Raw genomic sequence first — 21925 nt, forward strand, 5'->3', positions numbered from 1 at the left:
TTAACATGAAATTGTTTTACTTTATTGAACGATTTTAAGTTTGAACTTCGATAAACAACTGAGTTATATACTCGAAAAGAGAGTTGTCGTCTACATATATATATATAGAGTGCATCTCATTAAATTTTGCACATGGTCCTAGATCACCTCCATAGTAGTAGGTAAGTCTGTCTCTTCTTCAGAATGGTTGATGTGTCCAATGCAATACATGAAACCACATTATTAGATTCAATTTGTTCTTAATAAATTATCTCTTCAAATGCACAAGGGGTTAGAGTACTTTTTGTACTCCCATAATATAAATTGTCCAGCAAAAACAAAAACTAGCTAGAGACAGAAAGTGGGAGCTTCGCGAAAAACTTGTTTATAATTTGATTTAGTAATCACTCACTGTAGTCCTTGGAAAGCTCTATTGTGCTAGTGAAAAGTTTAGAAGAAGTGTAGTTTTTGAGAGCATAGGTGGCTTTATTTGTAGCTTTATCTAAATTAAGAATTTTCACCGTGATATTCCAAAATCAACTTTCGACTAATTGGAATTAAGATTAAGAAAGGTATTGGTATGGCATGAGGCATCATGTAAGGTAGGAATCTTAATCTTATAAGGATCGGAACAGAACCATTCTACTCTGTGATCTTGAATCCTTGATGTCATTTTATCATGTTTGCCATTGATGGGATTGTGAGCATATTAACAATGCCTTTTGAATCTATTTTATCCAACTAGTAGGTGCATATATGCGTTCATTCGCTGAGTTATGAACAAAAGAAATGAAAATAAAGAATAAAAAAATCAATTCATCGATTTGTTAAAAGCTACTTCTATATCAAAAAGCTTTTTTTTTTCTAAATGAAGATGGTATGTTTGACAAAATTATGAAAATATTTTCTAAAAGCAATGCAAAAATATGAAATTAAAAAATAAAGAATCAATTCATCAATTATTAAAGGATAAAAACTTGTTTCTAAAAGATTGTATGTTTGACAGAATTATTAAAGTGATAATTTTTTTAGCATAAATAATATTAAAAAAATTCAAATATTTAAAAATTGATTTAAAACAATATAAGTTTATCTAAACAAATTATATTTTTTATGAAAAAAAGAAAACGTATAATGAAAAAAAGTTATGACTGTTTTTTATTATATAAAATTATCAAATCTTTATGATTCTTTTATAAAAAAATTAAAAATGATTGTCCTAATTTTTAAGATGAAAGTTATTAGAAGTAAAATTATGTGTTTGTGTGTAATCCAATAATTAAATATTTCATTTTATATTTATCAACTAGTTAATTACACAAATTTTAATTCAACTAGTAAATTTATGTGTTTGTGTGTAAGTTATTTCAATTAGCTTAAGCTATTTTTTTCATTTTTATCTTACTAATTTACTTGAAATCTATTTTTATCTTTTTTATTTAGAAACTCTTTTTGTCTACCATGCCACTCTCAATGATATCACGTCTTTCACTTCTTCCACTTTCACATTCACACAACGTCAGCATGGTTTAATACAATTGATAAATAGTTAGATATCCTAAACATGTGTTCTATGAATTTGATTCTTGACTATATGCATGAAAAAGATTATTAAAATAAATAAATAACCAAAGTCACTCTAATTATAAATTTTCAGCTATCTTTTAAGAAAAAAAAAAATCTCAAGCACATTCTAAATAAATTTTTAACTAATTTTCAGCTATCTATACACATTCACAATGAAGGAATGTGAGAATTGTTAGAATATTTAAGAATATGAAAATATTTAAAAAAAAAACTAAGAAGCCAGAGTTTCCACTTTCCAATATGCACTTAAATAAATAGTTCAATTAAGGGTATGTTTGATATAAATTAAATTTTATTTGTAACTTTAGCAATAAAATAAAACTGATTAAAACATGTTAAAAAAATTAATAAGTGTTATAAAATATTTTTTTTAAATGAATATTTCCATAAATTTAAATAATAGTATCTTTCAAATATTGACCCAATAGAAACTAGCCAGCATATAAATAAATAAATAAATATGAATTAATGTTGATTTAATAAGGGAAGAAAAAAAGGTAGTAGAAGGGTGTGAAATGAAAAAGAAAAGGCTGTCATCCAGGTCACCCTAACCCTCTTTTCTCGTGGTCGAAATGATTCCTTCTATTTCAATTTTTGGTCCCAACCCCAATTCTAATTTCAAATGCATTACATTACACTCTCTCACTCTCACACCAACCACACACTCTCTCTCTCTCCGCATATATATACCCCTCTTCTTCATTCTCCTCTTTCTCTGTTCTCATTTCTCTTTCTGTAGCCCTCAATCACCGGAGAGAGAGTGAGTGCAAAGCCATCGTCTTCTTCTCAGACAAGGTATTCATCTTAATCGCTTGCATCATAGCTTTGATGCAAAGTACGTTTCCTTTTGCTCTTTGATTCAGCGCTTTTTTTTTTTTTTTTTTTTTTGCAATCTCGCATGTTTATTCTTAGATTTGTTCAACAGTACTACTCTTTATTTTTTAATCTGTGTGACATTGCTACCTACCTCATCAAAATCATATCTGGATGTTTTTGTATCTGATTATTTATATTCGTACTGCCTGATCTATACTGAATGAGATGTAGTGGATTGTGGCGATTTGTAGTTTTAGTGATGCGGATGGCATATCATAGTTCCGATCTTCTAGACCTGAGATCTTCGATCTTTTTAAACTGTACTTTTACTTATTTATTTTAAAATGGGGATAGACATCGAATCCATAATCTTGTGTTGGATGGCTTTATGGTCTGATCTGTTTTTTATGTGGGAATCTCTCACTTTTTCTTTTTTATTTATCATTGATCTTTCTTTGTTGAAGATCATCTAGTGTTTGGGAACTTAAGATATCCTGATGAATGTTGAGATTTTAGTAGATATCCTAGTAAGTTTGAGATTACTAGCTGCACATACTCCCTTCCTATGTTTATTTTATTCGCCATTTTCTGGACGTTTTCCATTCATTTATAAATTTTGGCAGTTTTACTTTAAAAAAAATGATCAGGATCGGCTCCTTTGTTTGTCAATTTATGTACCTTTTCTTTCTAAGCAATCATAAAGTAGATTATATAATACTGAATTATTTCATTTGCTTGCTTTCTTCCCATTGATTTTTGTGTGTTATATACAATGTACTGTTGCTGTCTCATATAGAAAATAAACGTAATCTTCAAAGTCTGTAAGTGGCTGGGTTCTGCAGATTGTCTATTCAAACTTGTTAATACTGGCAATTTGTTCTATGCATACAGTAGTTTGGTAAAAGATGGCTGATGCTGAGGATATTCAACCCCTTGTCTGTGACAATGGAACTGGAATGGTGAAGGTTAGTACTTTGCAGTTTCTTCTGTTATGTGTAATTGCATCTATTAGTCTCGGTTTCGTTATCAAACGATTTATTTCTATAATGATCTGTGTACAGGCAGGATTTGCTGGTGATGATGCTCCTAGGGCTGTGTTTCCCAGTATTGTTGGCCGACCTCGTCATACTGGTGTTATGGTTGGGATGGGTCAAAAGGATGCCTATGTAGGTGATGAAGCCCAGTCAAAAAGAGGTATTCTTACTTTGAAGTACCCAATTGAGCATGGTATAGTTAGTAACTGGGATGACATGGAAAAGATCTGGCATCACACATTTTACAATGAATTGCGTGTTGCTCCTGAGGAGCACCCAGTGCTTCTGACTGAGGCTCCACTCAACCCAAAGGCCAACAGAGAAAAAATGACCCAAATCATGTTTGAGACCTTCAATGTGCCTGCCATGTATGTGGCCATCCAAGCTGTCCTCTCCCTATATGCAAGTGGTCGCACAACTGGTTTGTATTTGTATCCATCTGTTTCAATTCATAGTTTTGTCATCACATTGTTCTTTCCCTGAATCAAATACTTTCTGAAACAGGTATTGTTTTGGACTCTGGCGATGGTGTTAGTCACACTGTGCCAATCTATGAGGGCTATGCACTCCCTCATGCCATTCTTCGTTTGGATCTTGCTGGCCGTGATCTGACTGACTCTTTGATGAAGATCCTCACTGAGAGAGGGTACATGTTCACCACCTCTGCCGAGCGGGAAATTGTTCGTGACATGAAGGAGAAGCTTGCTTATGTTGCCTTGGATTATGAGCAAGAACTTGAGACTGCAAAGAGCAGTTCTTCAGTTGAGAAAAACTACGAGCTTCCTGATGGGCAAGTTATCACCATTGGAGCTGAGAGATTCCGTTGCCCTGAAGTTCTTTTCCAGCCTTCTATGATTGGAATGGAAGCTGCTGGAATTCACGAGACCACCTACAACTCCATCATGAAGTGTGATGTGGATATTAGGAAGGATCTGTATGGTAACATTGTTCTTAGTGGTGGCTCAACTATGTTCCCTGGTATTGCTGACCGTATGAGCAAAGAAATCACTGCACTTGCTCCTAGCAGCATGAAGATTAAGGTTGTGGCTCCACCAGAGAGAAAGTATAGTGTTTGGATTGGAGGATCAATCCTTGCATCCCTCAGCACCTTCCAGCAGGTGATTGTTTTGTTTATTGCAAATTATCTCTTCCACACGTGTACCAATTAGATTGAACTAAACATGTTTTGGTTTTGCAGATGTGGATATCGAAGGGTGAATATGATGAGTCTGGTCCATCCATTGTCCACAGGAAGTGCTTCTAAGTCCAAAAGAAATGCTTTAATGGTGAGTTATGTTTTTGCTATGGCTTTTTTGGTGTCTGTGTCATGTCGTGCGAACTATGTTGTCATGGATAAGAGGTGGGATAGGATTGGAGGGTATATTCGGAGAGCTTGATGTATCATATATTGTGTGGCATCCCTCTGGATGTGGCGGGCACAGAATTGTTGAGAAGCATTTTTCATCTTGGAATTCATCTGTCTTCGTAAGTAGGTTTGTCTGTAGCAAAGGAGTGGTGATGCTTATTTTCTTTTTGTACCCTTTTTCAGAGTTCACATTTTTTTGGCCTTTGGAACATTAATGTGAATGTCTATAGCTACATGTATCGAGAATTTTTATATAAGATTGTCAGTTCGCACTCATAAATTATCAAATTTTACTTTATTCATGAATCACCTGCCGGATAAGTTGAGTTTGCTATTGGCATGATGACACACTTACAAGTTGTAATGGTGAGGGTACCTGCACGATCCCTGATTGACGAGGAGTACCAAGGGAAGGAAAAAATATCTACTCTCTAATTTTGCAATTGGTTAAATTTAATTTTAATATTTTAGTATGAATTTATTAATGTGCATGATTATGCTCGGTTACGTGTTGTGTTTTTAGTTGAGTAAATAATTTCACAAGAATTTCAGATAACAAAAGAATAATTTTACATTCTAAACTAGTGGATACACGATATATGAATGAAAAAAATAGTCACATTCTAACCTATCCCTCCTCCATACCTTCGCATAGCGAAGAGCCTCTGGGCAATGGAGTACGAAGTTTTTATTCTAACCTAGTGGACTGAGCATTTGTGTGGTCATGTTTTGGGCATTGTTACATGCAGCCAGCAAAATTGCTTTGTGATTTTTTCATTTGTGTGGATACAGGATATATGAATGAAAAAAACATTTATTATTAAAAAATTAATTTATTAATAAATTAAAAAACATACGGATAAACTAATTATATGAGTTATATCAAAATTAATTATCACAAAATTTGTTATTTAAATTTACATGCGCATTAAATATACATTAAAAAATTTAGTATTATATATAATAACATTATTTATTTTATAACATAATTGACTTATTAGCTCAGTTGATTAGAGTATTCTGTTAATGATTTGAAAGTTGCAGACTCATTAAAAAAATCAATGATTCATATTGTGTATATAATAAATTATGAATGAGTTGTAATGCTATCAAGATTACTTAGTTGGATCCTTGTTGATTATTGACGAAGAAATTAACGGTAAGGTAATGACCCCTTGAAGAAAATTTTGTCTAGTAAAATGGCAATCAACTTCAATAAGTTTAGTGCTTTCATGGAAGAGTGAGTTGTGGGTGATTTGTATGTGTTGTGAATTTTTTTGAAAGGCAATAGGAAGTGGAAACATCTGTCTGAAACCTCTTTTAAGTCAATTGATAAACAAGATGGAAAATATGAAACAAAGTTATTGAAAGTGATTATCTTTGAATTGTTTGCTTCCCAAGATTCCAATTCAATTTTATATTTTCGATCATGTTTGTCTTTTGGCTTAACAAAGGTTTCCATATCCTTTTGTTTTTCAGAAAATTTCGTAACACAACTCACATAAAGATGATTTTATTCATTCAACTGGACACTAATAGATTGAAGAGAATCATCTCTTTCATTAGTTATTGCTAACAATCACAAGTAGAAAACAATAAAGAACCTAATTTGTGTAAAACCTTTGGTGCAAAGCTTCAAATAGGATCAATGAAAAATTGCAAATGGGTTGTTCGAATAGTTGTTACTGCAAACAGCTGTTGTAAATGCTCACAAATAGGAACAAGGTGAAAACCCCCCAAAAAAACAAAGATTCTATTGCGAAAAACATTTCTCCTTCTCTGGACCTTTTCTCGATGATCCAACCTTACAAAACGTTGATTGAATCTGTAGTTGCAAATCGAAGAATTGTTGTCTGGGGGAGTGTGAATAGTGCGAACTACACTATAAATAACTAATAATTGGATCCTCAAAAGTTGTGACTTGAATCGAACTTGGTATATACCCCGTTAACAGTGCACATATAAACAAAGAGAAAGAATAAAAAGAAGAGTATAAAGGGAAGATAAAAAAAAAAAGTTTCGTTCTATTGATGAAAAGATAAAGTCCGAATGTACATAAGAGACAGAGGAAAAGATATAAAGCCAAATAAGTAATAAGACTAAACTATTTGTACAAATAAGTAAAATAATAAAATTACAATTTTTTAACATGATTAATTTTAATATTTTAGTATGGACTTATAATGTGTGTTTATGCACTTTTACGTATTACGTTTTTAGTTGAGCAAAAGAAACTTTGGACAGCATTAACTTTGGACAGCAGTTATTAACACGCTAACGATTATTAAATGGTGCCTAAATTGGCGAAAACAACCCCTAGATTTTTGTTTCCCTCCAACCCACATTCAATGATTCAAACCTTGGGGATAGTCGATACAATAGTAAATGAAAAAACAGTTACTGAATGTTGAACAATTGCAAAGATCTGTGTATTTGGAGCATGAAACATAATGTGTTGATTACTGTTGGTGACAAGCTTGGATGGGAGATTGAAGGAATAGAAGAGGGAAGTCTCACAGGAGAAGAAAAGAGGGAGGTCTTTCACTTTTGATGGGATTGAAATTGGGAGGTAAAAAAAAACCTGAGAATTAGATTTTTTTTCTTTTGTAATATTAAAAATAAAAAGAAAGTTAATTAATATTACATATTTAGTGTCTTTAGATAAATTCTATTTACATGCATAAATGTGTAAAGCAATTAAAAATGGCTGAAGTTAATTTTTCTCAGCTTAACTTGAGTTTAGAATATAATGTTCTTTTTATACTTGAATGAGTGAATACTTAAAAATCAACAATCCTCCAACTCCATTTGTATTGAAAAAAGAAAAATATTATATTTATTTTGTCTTCATTCATTCTTAAATTGATGGATATAGATAGTTAGGCACCACATTCAATTCAACCAAACATAATGTAGAGGTTAAAAGTTATCATTAGTATGTTGCTTTTTTCAGGTGAGGTTGCTACGTCACTAATAATCCAGATCTTATTGTTCCCACGATGCAAATTTAAATGCTAGAATAAATTATTTGTAATGTCACTGATTTATGGTAATAAGTCTCATTCTTTGGGTTCAAATTTGAATTGGAATATGCACAAGAAAAAATAAAAAGTGGTAGTTTATTTATTGAACACGTTTTAAGTTTTGCAGAAAATATATGTTTAAAATTTTCAATAATTAAATAATTTTAAAAGATAAAAATACCCAAAGAAATCTTAGTGTTACTCTTCCAAGTTATTTAAAAAAAAACGCATGATAAAATTAGTTTTTGAATTAATTTATTCAAACACGTTATTCAAGAAAGTAATTGTTTTTCTTCGATTTTTACACCAACCAAATAAACTCCATTCTCACGAGAACGAGCACACATGTCGATTTGGTTTCAATCTAAGAATGAAAAAAATACAATTTTTTTTTACCAACGCCAAACTAAACCCTTCGTTTAGGTTTCACACACATAGCAGAATGCTCATTTCGGTTATTTGATTTGGATAACTATCTTTTTACCTAAAACATCATATTATGCATGTAAAAAAAATAAAATTAGAGCGGTTTAGCTTTTTAGATGAAGCAATGCTCTATTGTGTGTATAAGCAAAAAAATGAAAATGAAGATCAAGTTATTTGAACGGATTCCAAATTATATAATGGATATTTGAATCAAAGATTATTAAATTTAATTTGTTTACACAGTAACCATATTAAACTAACTTAATTGGTTGGATTTGTCTTTTTAGGAGTCTATGAGCTAGTCAAGAAAGTCCACTCAGTTAGTGGAACAAAATATATGTATGAGTTAATATAAACACTGTTTTCAATTCCTATAAATAAATAAATAAATAAACTAATAAAGACACTCAACAAAAAAATGAAGGATCCGTACCATAGAAAAAAAAATTAAAAAACCCACTGTAATTAATGAGAAACAAGACCAATAATAGACACAGCATTAGACCAGCCAAGCGCATGCTTAAACATGAAAGAATCAGCATCTTCATGCATGTACCAAGGGCAGTAAAAAGACAAGTTTTAAATGAAAATTTAATAGAAATAATATTTTCAAGTGACAAAATAATTGAGGTAATAAAAAAAGTTAAACAGGAAACTTTTTCGCTTTTTCAATAATTGGTTGGAGACAAGAACTATTTTTTGTGGAAGACATCTTAGACATGTATAGTTTAGTTTATTTTCAATTTTTCTTAACAGGAAACAATCATTAGTAATTACTCATAAAATTGGTGATGCCAGCAACCAAAATTTTGGTGTTGACTGCGATGAGCAGTAGTACATTAGGCCTCATTGAGGTTTATGACAATCATGGCCGTGCTTACCCTTGCAAAGGAAATGAACATGAGAAAATCTTAATCTTATAGATCCCTAGAAAACCTTAATAAACTCATCTACAAAATCATAGAAATGGACTCATAACTTCGTAATTTTTCAGCAGATGCATTATTCTTTTTGCCCCGAACGAACAAGAGCAGCTCCCTTCAACCACTTATGCATCCAAAGCCTGTGCTGCTGATAGTTGGTGTAGACTTTCTTTTGTTCTGTTTTTTCCTTGCTTCATTAGCTCTACAAACTCCCTAAAAGCTGCATTATCAACAACCATTTTAAGTATTTATTAATCAAACCCAAATTTAAAAATCAAGAAATGAAAAGGCAAATTAACTGCAATAAAGATATCCTAGATAACCCACAATTCTGCTCCTGAAACTAACATTTCTCGACATAGTAATGACTACATAGATTTTTCTTTTTATCCATAGGAATCGAACTCAGGTACCAGCTCCCAGAGGATTTTTACAACAACTCATGCTCAACCAACTGAGCTAAACCCCCTTGGTAATGACTAGATAGATTTATGATTATATCAAGTTTTTTCTTTTCTTTTATTAAATAAACTGCAAGGTTCAAGTCTCTCACCATAGTCAGAATCATGAGGTCCAGGGGATGCTTCAGGGTGGTATTGAAGAGACATAAGTTGTTGAGCGGGGAAAGCAAGACCAGCACAACTTCCATCATTTAGATTGATATGAGTAACCTCCACTCCTTCCGGCAGTGTGGCAGGGTCAACAGCATAGTTGTGGTTCTGCCAATTTACATATCACTTCATGATGACACAGGTCCATGAATAAAACAACAAAATACTAATACAACATGGAAACATGTTTCCTGATAAAATAAAATAAAAAGACAAATTCAAAACAAGAAAAAGATAGTGGAAGCCATCTCAAGTAACTGCAATTTGTTTCAAAGACATGATTGACACAACAAATATAGGAATAGGACCTGCATATGTTATTTCAGTTCAACATGTTTGCTGCTATATGTAGAACTTGTTATGCTCATTTTCACCTCTCATCACAAGACTAAAGGTGCAATGATGCCACGAGTTGCTACAACAGGGACATGATGGAACTGGAACTGATGATATCAATTACAAATTACATTTGCTTTTTCACACATGTCACTATTATAATAAGTTGATTCAGTTCTGGTTTAATTTTCTGAAGTCAAGGGGCCAGGTTCCAACCCTCATGATTTATGAGGCAAAAATGTAGGTCTAAAACAAGATTCTATTTCTCTCCCCAGCACATGTAATGGACTGAATTGAATTTAACTATTTTAGTTATGGCATAACACTTAAGAAATAAGAAGTTACAGAAACTTTAGTTCACATACCTGGGCACTAATTTCAACATGGCCACTTCGAAGGTTACGAACAGGGTGATTTCCTCCATGGTGACCAAATTTCATCTTGAAGGTTTTACCTCCTAAAGCCTGGCCTAGCAATTGATGGCCCATGCAAATTCCAAAAACAGGCACCTTTCCGATAATATTCTTCACTGTTTCAACGGCATAAGGAACAGCAGACGGATCTCCAGGGCCATTGCTGAAAAGAACCCCGTCTGGCTTCATCTTCAAAGTTTCTGATGCTGACCATGTACATGGCACAACAGTGATTTTGCAGCCATAAGATGCTAGGCGCCTAAGTATATTATGCTTGATTCCAAAATCATAAGCAACTACCTGCAATTTCATTCATCAGCATGTGGCATTAATTAATTATCCAATAATCAACATAAAGTTTTTTGCACTACTTACATGGAAAGCCTCTCCAGGCACTTTACTAAACTCCCATTGTTGTTTTGTTTTATCAACCCATTCATGTGGAGTTTTGCATGATACTCCACTTATTAGATCCTTACCTGGAAAATGAAACAACATCCATGTAATTCCATTTTTAGAAACATTTACACAACCTCAAAGATTTGTATCCTTACCAACAATGTTCCATGACTTAGACATGTGAAGCAGTTCCTCATCCTTTTTGGAATTGTCAGTGCTCAAAACACCAATAAGACTGCCATCTTGCCGCAATCGCCGCGTGATTGCACGAGTATCAACATCATCTGTTGCATCACAAAGCACCCACAAAATCAAAAATTGAAAACTTCAGTCATGCAGATTGCAGAGAGCAAGCAACAGTTGTTCGCAACACATCTTTTTGTATAAACTACTCACAAATTCCCATGATATTCCTTTCAGCTAGGTAATCCCCCAGAGGCTTCTTACATCTCCAGTTAGAGGTACTGAATAAACATGCATTGCAAAGAGACAGAAAGTGTAAGTAGATTAATCAAACCTCAATCAACGGAAAAACAATTCCATAGCACGAGAACAGAACCTGATACTCAAACTTCTAATTACAAGTCCAGCAAGGAAACACTGTATTGATTCCTCATCATCTGGAAAAAGTGAACAAAAGTAGAGTTTTTCAAATGGCTTCAAACCACATCGATTCAAGACTCATTTGAATTAGAAAGAAACACTAACCAAAATTTATGCCAGTATTCCCAATATGTGGGTTTGTCATGAGCACAAACTGGCCAGCATAACTAGGATCAGTCAAAATTTCTTGATACCTGATAATCACACACACAACACAACAAAGAAAACCAGCCACATATTCAGCATGCAAGCAAAGCCATGAAAAAGAAACACACATCCCAAGATTCATAGTTTCCTCACCCTGTCAATGATGTATTGAAAACAACCTCGCCAACTTGGGTCCCTGAAGCACCAAACGATTTTGCTCTCCAAATTGAACCATCTTCAAGCACAAGTCTAGCATCTGAATTCTTCCAAGGCCTCTCTCCACTACCTATGTCACATGCAACAGAACTGCATCAATTAACAATTTTAACAATACCCTCCAACATTAAAAGCGAAAAATACGACATTCACACCAAATGGGCGGAAAAAAAAACAAATTTTCATGCAGTGAACAAATGGGTACATGAAAAAATAAAACTTTTTTAAAGGTATTGCGAAAAAAAAAACCGAGAGAGAGAGTACCCGAAGAAGAGCATCTGACGGTAAAGACGGAAACTTTGGCGGCAGCATGTGGCGTATTGGAAGAGAAGCGGTTGTTGGTGAGGTCATTGAGAGACAGAGCGAAGGACAAAGCTTTTGTCTCCATTGATGCCTCACAGAAGAAGCAGCGTTACAGATATGTCTGAGGGAACCACTCCAGTCGCAGTACCTAGGTTTCCGCCACCTAGGTTTTTATTTTTGCAATTTCGCTTCATGGGGCTCTTTCCTTTTTGTTTTTTTTAATATTTTTGTTTTCCTCCATGCAATTAGTGACGCTACTTTAGTTGTTTTCTTGAAAATACAATTTTTTCCAATTGGAGATTGGGATTTTGATTTGGGATATGATATGAGTATGAGGGAAGAGTAATAATTTGTGTTTATTTGTTTATTTTTTTAGAGGATGGTTGTTTATTAAAAATCAGCATTTAAATATGTAAATGATAAATATTTATTCTTCTACATAAATAAAATTTATAATAAATATTTTTTATAATAAAAAATTATAGTAAATAAATATTTTTAAGATATAACTTTTGGAAGGATACAATTATGTCTTATTTAGTCTTTAAATTAAAATTTATACTTTTTAATCCTTCAAACATACAAAATATTATTTTTAGTCTTTCTTAATTGTTTTTTTTTTTCGATTTGAATGCACAATTTTTTTGTACAGTTTTTTATAGCAGTAAAAACTAAAAAAAATTCATCAATTTGAGAAATTAAAAAATATTAAATTTAATCCTTCAAATTTATGAAATATTATTTTTAGTCTCTCCTAATTATTTTTTTCAGTTTGAATGCACAATTTTTCTACAGTTTTCATATAGCAGTAAGAACTAAAAAAATATTTCATAAATTTGAGGAATTAAAAAATACTAATTTTAATTTAAGATACTAAAAACGGCATACCTCCAACTTTAAAGAATTTAAAACATATTTAATTTTAAAAAAAAAACTAATACAAATAATTATTTATGGTACGTTCTTCTTGAAATGATAAGATTTTATTTGTTTTCATTTGTTTTTAGTTAAACTTATAATAATTAAAGTTTTCACAAATTTTATAAAATCTTCGATTTCTGTCGAACATAAAAACAAATTATACTGCTATTTTCTGAAGATTTGATGAGTTATCATTTATCTTTTAAAAATGACATCTTTGTTTTTTTTAAGCAATTATTTGGTGAGTAATTATTAAAAAATAATTTTAAACGACAAATAATTAGTGAATAATTATTAGTCGTTTATACTAACATCCTATTATGTGCTAATACATTATGTAAATAACTAAAATGTACCTCCTCTAAAAAAAACTAAAATGTACCTAAATTACATAAATAAATAAAAAATTATTAGATTGTACCGTGAGTGTGAAAAAAAATAAATCACACTATTATCTAATATTAGATTATTACAGATGGTAAGATTGCTAAATTTTACAATCAGAGTTTAATAGGAATGCACTTTCATTATAAAAGTTTTAAACTGTTAACTAGTCAAAAAATAATATTAATATAATTTTTAAGATAATTTTTATAAAATTTATTAAATTTATAATATATATTAATTTTTAATTTGGCAACAACATAAAAACTTTATGTTATCATGTATATATTATTTTTTAATAATAATTACTTAAAAATCATATATAAAATCATTATTAATTGATAGATAGTGTCAAAATATTTACACTAATAATTTGAGAGAAGTAAAATGATGTTTGAGAATGACTATTTTAATAAAAATAATTATTTTAAAAATATTAAAATTTAATAGAAAGGTTAATTGTTTGTTGAAATGAACTAAGCAAACATGCACCAATTGTAGAATAATAACAAAGAATTCAAGTACTTTTTATGGAAAATTGTAAGATCCAATTGTGATGTCTGTATTGTATAAAACAAAGAGGTATCATAGCGTGAAGATTGCACCAAAGATAGATACGCGAATGATGCCCATCGCAATCTAACACCACCAATTATACGCGATGCGAGACCCACATACAACTACTCACTAACAATTAATTTGCTGGGCTCCAGTCAAATGGTACCAATCTACTTTAGAATCTCTGGGCCCTTATAAGAGATGAATGTGATGGCCTGCAAATTTGGATTAAAGTTAGGGAGTATATTGTGTATAGTACGAATATTTTTTTCCATTTTAGATGGCTTTCAAAATTATGTTAAAAATAAATATTAGATATTATAAATAATATAGACGCATAATTAATTTGGATGAAAATTTAAAATACATTAAAATGAAAAAAATATTAAAAAAATCTTATATAATTTAAGGCTCTTCTTATTCCCACTCTTTTAGTAGGCATTTTATATATTCTTTTCTCTTAAGTGCATTTTACATACTATTCCCATAACTAACAAAAAAAGTTTCCATCTCAACAATCTTAAACTATCCTCTTTATTTTTAACCAACAAAAAAATCATTTTCAATCTACTATTTTTTTAACTTAAATTTCAATATTTTAAAATATTACCAGTCATTAAAAAATATATCACAATTTAAGTTGTTGGTTGTAAGTTGCATTTTTTTTTTTGGAATTAGCATTAATCAATTATTATAGAGTTGTATATCAACTATGAAAATAATTAGTTTAATTTTTTGCCTGATGATAAATAATGGATATTATGTTGGATTCTTTTATGTGAGTTTCTTTATGGTGGATTGGGCCATTCATTGTGTAGCCTATGAAGAGGCGCTTGGCTATTGCTAGTGAGTTAGTAAATTGACATCTCATTACTCAATTTTCACACAAACAAACAACTCACTAAAAAAAATGGGTAGTTTGCTCTCAAGATAATAACATAAAATTTTGTCATAAGATAAAGTCTCTTGGACCCAAAGATGAATAAATATGCACTTTGTTGATCTTTTTTTATTACATATAATGACTACAAACAATATTAGTCATCATAAGTAATAGAAAGATCAAAAAATTACACATGTTATGGGTATAAGCCCTTGTAAGGTCTTATGGGTCTTATCTCTTAAAACCTAATTTAAGTATGATCCATTATCCATACATCACAGACAATTTTCCAAACAAAAAAAAGTAACTTAATTTCTTTATCTTATTAACCCTTGTTAGTCTAATTTTAGGGATGTTGGATTTCTCCATTCCATGGATTTTTTAGTCCTAAAACATGTAGTGTTAAGACATACCTGACATGAAGAGTTAAAGATGAATTAATCTCATGTTGTCCTCAAACTCCTACATGGCATCCTCAAAAGTAAGCCCCTTCTAAACAACTTTAACTAAAGGAATGGTCTTGTTCTTTTTTAAGTTTACACGTATTGATCAATAACCAATGTTAATTTTGACTCAAATGTAAGATATGGACTTAATTGTATTGACCTAATTCTTATGACATAAGAAGGATCTCTGACATATTTTGAGTTGGGAAATATGGAAGACATCAGGAGCTTGGAAAAATAGGGAGATAAATCAATTTGATAGGCCACTAACCTAACTTTTTAGAGGATTTGGAATGGACCAATGAAATAAAGATTTAGCTTTTGAACCCTAATCTATGGTTTGAATGGTTCTCTTGGTTTGGCCATTTAGCTAGGTATGGTAAGCAATGTTAAACTAAGCTTAGTTCCTAAAGCCTAATTGAGTGTCTTACAAAATCTAAAGGTAAAACTAGGATTTCTATTTGACACGATGTTAATCGGCACACCATGCAACCTAACTTTTTGTTGAAGGTAAAGCTTCGCTAACTTTTCTAATGACAAAGTGGCTATAATAGATAGGAAGCCCATAACAAAACCAATGGACACATTTTTCTGTTTCCACTATGGAATCTCTTAGGGTTACAACAAGCTTGACGAAATTTGATTCCCAATCTTGACTTGTTGACAAGTTAAACGCTTGGATACAAACTCAATTATGTCATTTTTCATGCCCAACCACTAAAACACCTTTTTAGATCCTGGTACATCTTAGTAGTTCTAGGATGTATTGATAATTTACTTCTATGGGTTTCTCCTAAGATTTGGTCTCTCAACCTACCATCGTTAGGGACACATAATTTTTTTTTTTGGAAAAAGAATAGTACTACTTTTAGCTTAAAAAACCATTGTTTCTTTTTGTTTTTTTATTTATAGTCCTAAGTCTATACCCCATGCCTTCTTAATATGCTCCCAAATCATATGAAATCTCAATCCAATGCAATTCTATAATATGGTCATGCAAGGACATATCTAGATTGAGATTCTTAATCTCTTTTATAAGTTATATCTCATGCACCATCATGGAAGAAATGTGTAGAGATTTTTTACTCAAGGCATCTGCCACTTCATTTACTCAACTTGGGTAGTACTACAACTCAAAGTCATATTTTTCAGGAACTTCATCCCCTTCCTCTATTATATGTTAAGCTTTCTCTCATCAAAAAAGTATTTTAGGCTTTTCTGGTCACTATAAACTTCATACTTGACACCATACAAATGATGACTCCACAACTGGTAGCTTAAGATCATGGATTGGATAATGTTTCTCATGTAATATTAGTTGTCTATTAGCACAATAACAAATATTTTTTCAACAATTATTATTTAACATCAACTATGAAGGCAAGTCAAAATTTATAAAATAAAATATTAATGACATCAATTAGTGTTGATCCAGTGTCAGAGTCATGTTGACACTAATAGCGCTAGTTTGGAGACTATTTCTAAGTGTTTCTCACTAATTTGTATTTTTCGTGTAATGCATATTGTCACCTACTTTTATGTCATCATATTTTTATTCATAAATAAATTCAGTTATATTATTATTAATTGTTATTATTGGTGAAATAAAAAATGCATATCCAATAAATACATTTGATTTTCTTTTCTTTTATAAAAAACAAAATTAAAATTATTGTATGCAAAAAAATTAATCATTTAAATTATCCAATAATAAACATAAAATCATGTACGTGTAAGTATCATGATTAAACTTTTAGTTAATATATTCTCATCGGAGAGCTTAGTTGTACTTGTACATTGTAGTTCATGGGGATGAAAAAAGAGGTGATAAAGATAAAAGCGAAAAAAGAGTTTAAGAAAACGACAAGACTGGACCTTGCGTGAGGAGTGTTGGAACGGTTTACGTAACTCAATTACAATTAGGATGAATGCTGTCGTTTTCTACTGTAACAATGGATAGCATTTTCAAAATGAAATTCCAAAGTTACTCAACCAACCAAATAACAATAGATTACGATAAAATTATATTAAAAAAAAAGCATACCACGCCGGTAAATTAGACTATCAACGATAGTCACAGATAAGGATGGTCACAGTTTTCAATCTCATCTGTAATATCTCCACTTGGTAGTAAATTCCTGATGATCTTATGGCAATAACAAAACGAAAAGCTTCACTTTCACGGTAATTTAATTTCAATTTTTTTTGGTACATATTCTAGGTTTGCTTTGCACTACTTTTTTTTTTTAATCTCTATCAATATTCAATGTTGTAGGAAAAGAATTAATATAGAAAAAAATTGCCAAGCATCAGGTATGATTAGACTGGGTGTCGCCGCTTTAGCTAATAGCTATAAATAAACATAATTAGTTGTCCATTGGACCATTCCCATTATTTTATCAGTTTATAATTCGTTATTAACAAACTCAACCTTTAATACAGTCACTCTTTTTGTGAGTGAAGCATGTAAACTCTGATAATTTCAAAACAATATATTTTTCAAAACACAATTATTTATTACTGTTGGTCAATTATATTATCCTATCCCACAAACTGAAAGAGTGATGCGTACTACCTGAGACCCAATTGTGTGCCCTAATTGACGCAATATGAAAAGAAAAGAATTAATATAATGTAATACAATCGTTGAATAATCTTATTTTTTAAATAGGTGATTATAATTTATTCTTATTTTATGTATATGAAAAAAGATTTATTGAAAAAAGGGAAGAAGAATGAATATTTTAGTTTTTTTACCGACAGGCAAAAAAATACGGTCGTGGCGCGCAAGTTTATGGCACACGTAATTGTGATTTGTGTGTGGCGTGGGGCAAAGGCAGCGGTGAGGCAGAAACGGGCAGAACAAGAATGTGGGCTCTGTGGGCCTCCTTCCCCTTACGAACCCAATTCCATTACCACACAATAATAAAAAAGAAGAAGAAAGAAACTGACTTTTGCTTCGGCCACAAGTGTCCTTTTCCTTCTTCCCTCTTTCCCCGTTTTACCCCTTCCACACCCAGCAAAAGGATAAAAAAAGCCCACAAATATTGACCGTAGCTGTCAATTTTTAATTTGGCTCCCTGCGTGCAAAAGGTCAACAAACTTAGCACAAGTGGGTAAAATATTGTAATGACGTGTTGATAGGAATCTATCTGATCTTCTCACTCTCCCCCATTTCACTTCTTTTTATATTTTTAAGTTTTTTTTTTTTATAAATAATATATAATGTAACCCCCTATTATTATTATCATTATTCACCTTTCAAATTTCAAAATGCTCTCTCTTGTCTAAACTTGTAAGTAACAATAATGGTATGGTAGAAGTAGTAGTCGCCCTTGAAATAACACAAACAATACGAACTCTCCCCAACTCAAAACAACACACAAACTCCAGTTACTGAAATTACCCTTTTCCATTTTTTCCCCCTAAATTTCACCGACGCTGTCTTTTTTCTCTTTTGCCCTCACCCTTTTGAGAGTTTCATAGCTGTAACTTGGGTGTAACCGATGCTGGAAATCTCAACTTCACAGGAAACCCCGCTAGAGAACGCGGACGGCGGCTCCGCGGCGGTCTCGGACGGGTCGAAAGCCGAGCACGGCGAGGACGATGACCGGAATCCCGCCGCGAACCGGTGGCCGAGAGAGGAGACAATGGCTTTGCTCAATATAAGGTCCGAAATGGACGTTGCTTTCAAAGACGCAAACCTCAAAGCCCCTCTCTGGGAACAAGTCTCAAGGTCAGTTCCTTCTTTTGTTTCCCCTCTTTCCAACTAAAACCCCTTCTATCATTCCTTAATTAGTAGTACTAATAATAATAATGTTACACATAAATGTATAATGTATGTATAGCCTAAGCTGAACAATTTTATTTTTGAATGAATTAATTAGAGGTTTGTATGTATGTGTATATATTCAGGAAATTATCGGAGCTAGGTTATAATAGGAGTGCGAAGAAGTGCAAGGAGAAATTCGAGAACATTTACAAGTACCATAGGAGAACTAAAGAAGGTCGTTTTGGAAAATCAAACGGTGCAAAAACTTACCGATTTTTCGAGCAATTGGAAGCTTTAGACGGAAACCACTCACTTCTTCCTCCGACAACAACCGACAACAACAACAACAACAACGTTGGTGATGATGTTGTCCTGAACGCGGTTCCGTGTTCGGTTAGTGCGGCGGCGCACGAGCATTCGAGTTCGACGACGTCGTGTTCGGGGAAGAAGAAGAGGAAGCTGACGCAGTTTCTGGAGGGGTTGATGAGGGAAGTGATAGAGAAGCAAGAGACGCTGCAGAGGAAGTTCGTGGAAGTGTTGGACAAGTGTGAAAAAGATCGAATGGCGAGGGAGGAAGCGTGGAAGAAGGAGGAACTCGAAAGGATCAAGAAAGAACGCGAGCTTCTGGCTCAGGAAAGATCAATTGCTGCTGCCAAAGACGAAGCTGTTCTTGCTTTTCTTAGAAAGTTTGCAGAAGCAGAAGACACGGTGCAGTTACTCGAGAAAATTCAGGTTCAAAACGACAAACAGAAAAACATGAAACAAAATGGCGGTAATGACAATGCTAATGGAGGTGGTGGTGTCGCAGTTGTCACTGATATGGATAAACAAGAATGTGGAAATACTAATGTTCGTGTTAGTGTTGGGAATTTTGTGCACATGAGTAGTTCTCGTTGGCCGAAGGATGAAGTGGAGGCATTGATAAGGTTAAGGACTCAAATTGATGTGCAGGCACAATGGAATAGTAATAACAATAACAATAATGGGTCTAAAGGGCCTCTCTGGGAGGAGATATCTTCAGCTATGAAGAGCCTTGGTTATGATCGAAGTGCAAAGAGGTGTAAAGAGAAATGGGAGAACATAAACAAGTACTTCAAGAGGATAAAGGAGAAGAGCAAGAGGAAGCCTCAGGATTCCAAGACGTGTCCTTATTATCATCACCTTGAGGCTTTGTACAGTAAGAAGCCTAAGAAGGTGGATCTTGGGAACGAGTTGAAGCCTGAGGAGCTGTTGATGCATATCATGGTGAGTCAAAGTCAAGAACAGCAACAAGAGATGCAGACTCAGACTCAGTCACCATCTGAAGATGCTGAGAGAGATCAGAATCAGGGAGATAATGAAGATCAAAGTGAGTATCAGAATCAGATGGTTGATAATAATAGTCCTTCCATTGCAATTATGAGTTAAAAAGCTTGGTTTCAAGAGATTCTTTCTTTAGTATGCTAAAATTGAACATCTTCTCTGATGACAACCAACGTGGGTTCCTTTGACTTTCCAACTATTCATCAACAAGAGCAGGAGAAGATTTCAATATTTCATTTTGTTGCTGGGTTTAGGTGGTAGTAAATACAAATCAATCTCAAGGGTGTTGTTTTTGTATGTATTACAGTACACTGTATTTTCCAATTTTCAACTCTTCATCGTTTTTTTTTCTTTTCTTTAGCGAACTTGGTAGATGATACCAGGAACACCTGCACAGAGAAAGAGAGTGATTTACCTCTTAGTGAAAAACAAAGTCACTGGGCGTGTTATTTTAATATTATAAACTTTTCTTTCCCTAGAAGTTTGTAAACCCATGCGTGATCAGGTGGGAAACGGTTGGATTTGTTTGCTTGTGACAATAAACAATGGCACAGTGGTGAACAGTGAACTGAATGATAATGAGAGTGCGTTTTTGTATTGAGTTATAATAATAGTTTTACAATAAATTTATTTTTTAATCTTCTTTATCAATTCATTTAGAAAAAAAATAAGAAATGTTGATAAATTATAAGTAAGAAGTGTTTAAAGGAAATGGATGTTTACTCGTCATTACTCTTTATCTTATCTTGCACTTTTTCTCTTCCTCTTCTTATCTTTTCTTTCTTGTATTGTATCTTTTCAATTGTAAAATAAATGTATATAGCATGTACAATGATATTTCTATTTTTATTTAAAGTAGCGAAATGGACGATTACATCACGCGCGGGGCATTGGCTATCGTGTTGGATGGATATGTTTGTGCATCTTACTTCTGGCCAAAGTTGTGCTTAACTCCTAACTTTTAGGGGTAAATGTAATCACTTAAGCATTATTGGCTCTGGCAAAGTAATAGGAAGCTCAAGTACGTAATGAATTGAACGTCTCCAAGTTAAAGTAGAATGGCCTTTATCTTTCGCGAGAATATTTGGGAATTTATACACGAGTTTATACTCTAGTATTGACTGAATGATCTTGTAGACTCCAACTATCACGGTCGTTGGAGTAAATTTTGAGAAATGATTATACATTTATTCTTACATTTTTTTTTATTACTACTACAGTACTGTAAATTATTTTTATTTTATAAACTAAAATTAATTTATGTACTTCCATTTTATAAAATTTTTCTCATTTGAGTTTTATAAAAACAAATTTTAACTTATATAAATTAATTTTGAAGAAACTTAATTCAATTTATCATTTTATTCAAATAGAACTTCTTGTAAAGGACTTAATTATCCATTCCAACTTATAAGGAGCATTTCATGTCACAAGCTTGGAAGAAAGAAGAACCCCTAAGCATTAAGATAGAATATAT

General features: G+C 32.4%; 3 protein-coding genes across 4 annotated transcripts; 2 read left to right on the plus strand and 1 right to left on the minus strand.

Moving 5' to 3' along the window:
• Nucleotides 1-2206: 2206 nt before the first annotated feature.
• Nucleotides 2207-5091, plus strand: LOC114410117 (actin-7). 2 transcript variants are annotated; one of them, XM_028373902.1, is made up of 5 exons: nt 2207-2361; nt 3274-3347; nt 3444-3837; nt 3921-4534; nt 4615-5091. In XM_028373902.1, the coding sequence occupies exons 2-5, from the start codon at nt 3288-3290 to the stop codon at nt 4678-4680; spliced, it is 1134 nt and encodes a 377-aa protein (XP_028229703.1). In that variant the 5' UTR covers nt 2207-2361; nt 3274-3287; the 3' UTR covers nt 4681-5091. The 2 variants fall into 2 exon arrangements, with proteins under 2 accessions (XP_028229703.1, XP_028229704.1); XM_028373903.1 differs by having other exon boundaries at nt 2215-2361; nt 3277-3347.
• Nucleotides 5092-8974: 3883 nt separating this feature from the next.
• Nucleotides 8975-12402, minus strand: LOC114410118 (carbamoyl-phosphate synthase small chain, chloroplastic-like). Its single transcript, XM_028373904.1, has 10 exons — nt 12144-12402; nt 11817-11949; nt 11622-11710; nt 11473-11533; nt 11310-11377; nt 11069-11197; nt 10890-10993; nt 10467-10814; nt 9708-9873; nt 8975-9374 (listed from the first exon to the last, which is right to left on the minus strand). The coding sequence occupies exons 1-10, from the start codon at nt 12265-12267 to the stop codon at nt 9280-9282; spliced, it is 1317 nt and encodes a 438-aa protein (XP_028229705.1). The 5' UTR covers nt 12268-12402; the 3' UTR covers nt 8975-9279.
• Nucleotides 12403-18618: 6216 nt separating this feature from the next.
• On the plus strand, nt 18619-21043 carry LOC114410119 (trihelix transcription factor GT-2-like). The gene is made up of 2 exons (XM_028373905.1): nt 18619-19110; nt 19290-21043. Exons 1-2 carry the CDS (start codon nt 18881-18883, stop codon nt 20551-20553), a joined length of 1494 nt encoding a protein of 497 aa, XP_028229706.1. The 5' UTR covers nt 18619-18880; the 3' UTR covers nt 20554-21043.
• Nucleotides 21044-21925: the final 882 nt, after the last annotated feature.

This window comes from Glycine soja, chromosome 4 (assembly GCF_004193775.1).
Source record: "Glycine soja cultivar W05 chromosome 4, ASM419377v2, whole genome shotgun sequence".
NCBI classification, from domain to species: Eukaryota; Viridiplantae; Streptophyta; class Magnoliopsida; order Fabales; family Fabaceae; genus Glycine; species Glycine soja.

Excerpts from the sequence above, each read along its gene's own strand:
- LOC114410117 (XM_028373902.1), top strand. The coding sequence starts at position 3,288 with ATGGCTGATGCTGAGGATATTCAACCCCTTGTCTGTGACAATGGAACT. Across the intron at positions 3,838-3,920 it reads TGCAAGTGGTCGCACAACTG|GTATTGTTTTGGACTCTGGC; the intron begins GTTTGTATTTGT and ends TTTCTGAAACAG. Across the intron at positions 4,535-4,614 it reads CCCTCAGCACCTTCCAGCAG|ATGTGGATATCGAAGGGTGA; the intron begins GTGATTGTTTTG and ends TTGGTTTTGCAG.
- LOC114410118 (XM_028373904.1), bottom strand. The coding sequence starts at position 12,267 with ATGGAGACAAAAGCTTTGTCCTTCGCTCTGTCTCTCAATGACCTCACC. Across the intron at positions 11,198-11,309 it reads AAGGAATATCATGGGAATTT|ATGATGTTGATACTCGTGCA; the intron begins GTGAGTAGTTTA and ends GTGATGCAACAG. Across the intron at positions 10,815-10,889 it reads TGCCTGGAGAGGCTTTCCAT|GTAGTTGCTTATGATTTTGG; the intron begins GTAAGTAGTGCA and ends ATGAAATTGCAG.
- LOC114410119 (XM_028373905.1), top strand. The coding sequence starts at position 18,881 with ATGCTGGAAATCTCAACTTCACAGGAAACCCCGCTAGAGAACGCGGAC. Across the intron at positions 19,111-19,289 it reads CTCTGGGAACAAGTCTCAAG|GAAATTATCGGAGCTAGGTT; the intron begins GTCAGTTCCTTC and ends GTATATATTCAG.